We start from the raw sequence: 6,278 nt of genomic DNA, 5'->3' as shown, positions 1-6,278 counted from the left end.
CAACAGGTATAACTCTCTATCACGTCAACAGCGCTGACAGACGGACATAGATGAGCGAAATACGAACGCCAACTATCATTTGTCACCCTTTCCTAAACACATGCGTACTGAAGTCAGCCGTTCACCTACCAAGGAACAAGGTGACATTTAGTACCATTCTAAATAGGGCACTTATCGAACATAAATTTAGTGACTGGTGTGTCGTGTTTAGATTGTTTTCAACCTGCCCACTAATTACAAAGGCCTTCAGTGATTTAACCTTCATAAACATTTGACGCCTTCATTGTCTCATGTCATCTTTAAAAATTCTTTACAATTGATAGGTTTTGTTTAAAGATACAGTGTTGAATACAATGTTAGATTTTTAATTGGAGTGAATTGGGGTTTTACGCCGCTTTCAGCAACATTCACGCAATGTCACGGCGGGGACATCAGATATTGACTTCACATAATGTGCCCATGTAGGAAATCAAACCCGTTCCTTCGGCGTGACGAGCGAATGCTTTAACTGTCATGCCAACCCACCGCCTCCACTGTAATTTAAGAATCCGTTCTCTAGCCCTAGTATTAGTACAATGACGAAGGTTATTTTGTCTGACTGTTTGCTTTTCAACGACGCACTCCCAGCTGTTGAGTCTTAACCATACACAATCCAGTGATCAACAGCATGAGCATCGATCTGCGTAAATGGGATATGTCTCAACCAAGTCAGCTGGCCTGACTACCCGATCCCATTATCCGCTTCGTACGACGAGCATGGGTTGCACGAGCAAGAAGAACAATTCTAACCCGGATCATGACCTGCATTATGACGAAGTAGACATTGCGTCGATGTACGGTGCCGAAAACAGTCCCTACCACGAGGTCTCATCTGCATATTGATCATGAGACCAGGTTTAGTGTATTGATTTATCGCGTTTATAACACTTTTATATGATAAAAGGAATTTATCCTTTAGCTGTTAATCGAGTGAGACAGCATCTCACTCAGTTAAAATGGATAATATAATGAAAGAAACATGAATATAGCTGTGGAATAAACATACTCTGTAAACTGAAAACACGGATAAAATGCATACCTTTTTCAATAGAACCGTAACGGCAAGGAATAGCAACACACGCCGTGATTTGACATGAAAAGTGTGCCGGGTAGGTATCTTTGCAATGCGAGTTGTATGGGGATTGTATCTTAGATTTATGTGTGGCTATTTCTATTTAACGTGAAATCCATTTGTTTCCGGACAGTGACGGGATACTCGCTTAGAGAGGAAAGGGAGGTAACTCAAGGCAGTTTCGCGTCGAGTGTTTACTTCCTGGTATCGGCGTGTCTGAGTCATTTACTATTCGCGGTACCAACACATGTTGAGGTATGTGGGAAATCGGAATGACACATATAATCAGCATACAGATATCGATGTGATGAATATTCCCACAAGATTCAAGTCTCAAGTTTCATTTTCGACTAAGTGATCGAGTGTGGCTACTGTGATCAGCTGCTGTTCTCTCCATGTAATTTGATAACAGGGTAGGTGTTAGTGTGTCGCATTTGGTCCGGAACATTGTTAAATGTTAAATGTCTCTAGAAAGCAACAGTTGTCATGTAACAGGTAGCATTCCTCTCATTCCAGTGTGAAAGAAGCCCAATTTATCCCAAGGAGTGTCCCCTTATGTGACGTCACTTCCTTATTAACAATCCACCCCGTGTTATTACCATATAGCAACAATACATATACACATTTCATGTACACAATACATGTACAGGTTACCCTAGCTACACTCAGTGATACACCAGCCCAGTGGTATAGACTAGCTTAAAGGATAGTGTCGCTTATAGATAACATCGCAATAGACTAAAGACTATTTATGTCCGAACTGGGACTGAATAACAGCGAACAACAGATCACGGAACTTCCGCATATCTCAAGCTTTAACACGAGGTAAAAAGGACACATATATATTCACGATGAAGAGACGAATGATTCAAATGAATAATCCAACCACAGAATTGTGATTACCAACACTGGATAACAAATCACAAGGCTGTTACTTGATAACATATTACTTTATCTCCCTACTAACCATTTTCTGTGGCAGAGCTGAATCATGAGAAGATGTTGAAGTATTTTAGTTCCACCTATACTGTATATAACCTACCGTGTGTTTTACATTCCTGTAAGTGTAGACACGTGACAGCCTTTTATAGATCTTAGGTATTTCGCTTATATGTGGCCTGTTTAGAGATGTTCAAGTGTTTCAGTTCTACCTCGTAGACTCTGTATAACCCAACGTGTGTCATACATTTCCATACATTATATGGTTGGGTTTTCTGTTATAGTAACCTGTTCATAGACTTACAACCCTAACCACACTCCCCACCCATGGCCCCGCTAACAACGATTAACTCTTCAATGTGTTGAGGTATTTTATGGACACTTCAAGTTTCATCCAAGTATTTTGTGCAATACGAGATTTTTGAGTATGAACTGTTACATTTGTCTACAAATGAACTGAGTCTCCTGGGGATAATGTATTAATTCCTAATTATGTAAATAAGTAGTAGTATTCATTACATTTTTCTCAGAATTTCAAAGAAATGTAGGAGTGTAAGACTGACCCGACATCCAAGTATCATTACATTGACTAATACTTATTGCAGCATTCATACTGGATTTATTTCCCAGCAGTTTCCAATTGAAAGAAAATACTTCTGTTAAGCATGCCGCAGTGTGCTTGATATATTATATGTATTTAATGTAAAGTATACACACTATTAGTTGTTGCAATGTATACTGACATTTTGAATTTTGTTTCTTCAGCTCCTCAAATGCGTGCTGAAATATCTGTTTTCCCCATACTATGCTCCTCAAGCAAGACCTCCTCCAAGACATATACCCGGGGTAGAATAGGCCTTCAGTAACCCATGCTTGCCATAAAAGGCGACTATGCTTGTCGTAAGAGCCGATTAACGGGATCGGGTGGTCAGGCTCGCTGACTTGGTTGACACATGTCATCGGTTCCCAATTGCGCAGATCGATACTCGTGTTGTTGATCACTGGATTGTCTGGTCCAGACTCGATTATTTGCAAACCACCGCCATATAGCTGGAATATTGCTGAGTGTGGCTTAAAACTAAACTCACTCACTCACTCCAATGATGGTTGGCAGTACCGCCTTTCATTGTCTGGCGTTTCAGATAGTAGTACCTTCCATGTAAACGATAGTGGGTGAGTTTGTTTTGAACAGTATGCCACATATCATGCCATATCAGGCTTTGTGGATGGAAAGCCAAACAGTTTTTAGTACAGCATCCCCGATAATCTCCAGGGTACACGTTTCGATAAGTATCCACTGTGCCCTGGGTGCACCTACATCTCGGCCATATGGTTTTATAACCTCTTTATCCAATCAGGTGTCTACGCTGGGAAGTTGAGGCTACCAATCACACCTTATTTTCGCTTCATAAAGTATGTAACCGATTAAAATTGGTAAATCAGTTTATGCAGAGGTACTCGTAGACGCAGAAGGAATTCGTGCATATGTTTTTAAGTTTTAGACCAATTTGTCTGTATGATTTGCTGTATGAGTCGCACTGCGGACAAACCTTCGAGGCTGCGATGGCTTTGTTGACACTAGCAAGCTCGGTTGTAACGGTGGCATAGCTCAATGGCTACTGTCAGAATGTGGAGCCAACGAAGGGAGGTGATGATATTACCCGGCAGAGCCGTAGATGCGTCCAGGGTACTTGTGGGGATTTCTCGGAACATATACCATGCATATTATCTTGGACGCGAGTACAGGTTCGAACCAAGATTCGAATTGTACATTTCTGGCGTTAAAACTCTCTGCCTTGGAAGAACTAAAGTTGAACAGGACAATCGCATGCCTCAGTTCTTCACCATCCACGGAGTATGTACTGAGCTATAAAACAATGAACATGTTTATTGCCTTGTAACTTTCAGATGGACCGTGAATGTCCTTGTTGCAGACGTGTAAAATGTTCCTTCGCTGAGGCATCAAGTGAGCCGTACGTCATTGTGCTTCATACTAGCAGATCTGTTCTTATTGGAAGGAAGAGCAAAGAGAAAGTAAATCTTCTGAAGAAAGTTGCTAAAAGGGCAACTGCTCTTAGGAATGCATCAGGCGGTATTCTCCTGGTACATGTTGAAGGTCAAGAGGCCTGGGATAGAGACCTCGAGATATTTGATGAAGCGATTGGGAAACGACTTGGAGAGCTCATTGAGGATGGGTCCTTATTCACAGATTGCTTTTCCCGTTCATGGTTGTCCGACATTCATAAGTTTGAAAGGGAAACTGACTTTCTTGTATATACGATCGCGAAAACAAAATGTGTATCAACGTTGAATTTCAATACTAAAATACGTAATGACTTCGAAAATGAGAGACCATCCTTTCTAAATATTGTTAATATTTTGTTAAGAGGCAATACAGACAAGTACTCCCACTTACGAACGTTACAGAGACAGCATGTGACCCGTGTCCCCGATTCCATACCTTTGTTTGAAAACAGAGCAATTGAACTCAAATCGTTCACTCAACATCAACGCACCAAAAAACCCGTGTCCGTTGACGACATAACAGACTATATGTGGAATGATCTTAAACTGAAAGACAATATCAGTTCAATGTCTAAACTGCCAGAAGGTGGCTCGGTTTATGTTGGTGTCGCAGAATCAAGTCATAAAACTGACCAATACAAAACGAAGATACGGAAAGCAACAGGCTTTAATCCTCTGGTGGACATTGACCAACTGACAAACAGCCTGTACGAGAAAACACGATCCGAGATAGTAGTGCTCAGTGCTGGAGACAAGGCGTTTCACGAACCCCCTCGTGATCTTGTAGATGTGTTGGTACACTGTGTTGATGAACAGGGACCACTGTATGTACTCCAAGTCGTCATCAACAGCTTCGATGGTATTGTTTTCCATGACAAACAGGGGCCTGAAGCCTATACCATTACAGATGGTCAGATCAGCACCATGTCTCGGGATGAGTGGCTCAACAGACTGATGAATTGTGAACTGTGGAAGGCATGCGAACGTTTCACCAAATAAACGTTTTTATTGCTGTGTTGGTTTGATATGTGGGTAGTTTCAGACACGCAGCAAGCCAGTTTTTCGTGTAAGCACGAAAGGTTACAAAGCTTTACATTGAGTAAATTGCTTGTATTTTGCTGCAATTTGCTTGGTTTTTTTTCGCTTTGCCTTAGCGAAAATGACATTCTTGTAAATTTGAAAATTAGGCCTTTGATAAGGACGTGGTCCCGTTAAATTCAGCCCTTGTGAAGGATCTGGTCCCTTTCCGCCATCGCGTATACTACTCATTGAGATAGTGTTTTTAGAAATATCATGTGGGGCTATATTCTATAACAGCTACGCCCCTGCTGTTTTGTTGTCAGAGAGAGGAAGGGGCGATGCGGTAGAAACAAATACTGTAGCGTCTCTCTCTTATTATAGATAAAATAGTTTCTCATTACACGTAGTTAACATCGGCGAGGATTATATTACCTGAAATACACGTGTTATATCGATGTCTTGATCATAGCGTATTGTGATATAAATTACTTAATCGTCGAGTTACAGAATGACGTCATGTAATTTTAAAATTAGTCAATGTGTCAAAAAACACGTTAATAAAACAAGTAAATGAAATGTTTGTTTACAAAATTAACGAATGACCGGCGGGTTAGCCTCGTGGCCAAAGGGTTCGCCATCACGCCCATGGCAGGCGCTCGATTCCTCACACTGGTACGATGTGTGAAGCCCATTTGTGGGCTAGAGTAATGCTAGAGTATTGCTTGAAGCGGCGTAAAGTCACTCACTGTACGAATGAGTACGAATCCTTTATATTTGTCTATACTTTCAAGTGATTCTTATTTTCTATAACAACATTTCTATACAGAATTTTTTTTTGTTCAGTTTTTAAACGTTTCCGATTATTTCCAAAATAATTTCTGTCCTAGGAAACGGATGTATTTTCACACTGTCGAGAAAATGCGTAACTAATGCTAATAATAACAATAGAGCCTGTAAGTCTTCCCGACACCCTTTGCATGCGCCAACGTGCGATATGCATCACGGGCCCAGCTTACTTCCGGTACCAGACAAGCCTACATTCAAGAATAAGTTCTAGCACCATATTGCGCGACCGCCAAAATCTGACCTTACTAGACCGCACCAAAGCTCTGGACAGTCGTAATGGCTGGCTAATTTGGGTATGGTTAGATCGGACATTTGTTGTTCCTGGGTTCCAAGGGTT

At 41.1% G+C, this 6,278-nt stretch overlaps 1 protein-coding gene across 3 annotated transcripts in view; it reads left to right on the top strand.

Moving 5' to 3' along the window:
- The first annotated feature begins 1,278 nt into the window (after positions 1-1,278).
- Positions 1,279-6,278, top strand: part of LOC137266175 (uncharacterized) — a 7,316-nt gene continuing 2,316 nt past the window's right edge. Inside the window, exons 1-2 of one of the 3 annotated variants that reach the window (XM_067801661.1) lie at positions 1,279-1,524; positions 3,959-5,671. In XM_067801661.1, the coding sequence (XP_067657762.1) occupies positions 3,959-5,074 (1,116 nt within the window). In that variant the 5' untranslated portion in view covers positions 1,279-1,524 and the 3' untranslated portion in view covers positions 5,075-5,671. Of the gene's footprint in view, positions 1,525-3,958; positions 5,672-6,278 lie in introns of those variants that run through there. The other 2 variants (XM_067801662.1, XR_010954967.1) reach the window with 2 other exon arrangements.

The sequence above is a fragment of the Haliotis asinina genome, chromosome 15 (genome assembly GCF_037392515.1).
Source record: "Haliotis asinina isolate JCU_RB_2024 chromosome 15, JCU_Hal_asi_v2, whole genome shotgun sequence".
Classification (NCBI taxonomy): domain Eukaryota; kingdom Metazoa; phylum Mollusca; class Gastropoda; order Lepetellida; family Haliotidae; genus Haliotis; species Haliotis asinina.
This window is presented reverse-complemented; position numbering and strand designations above follow the sequence as displayed.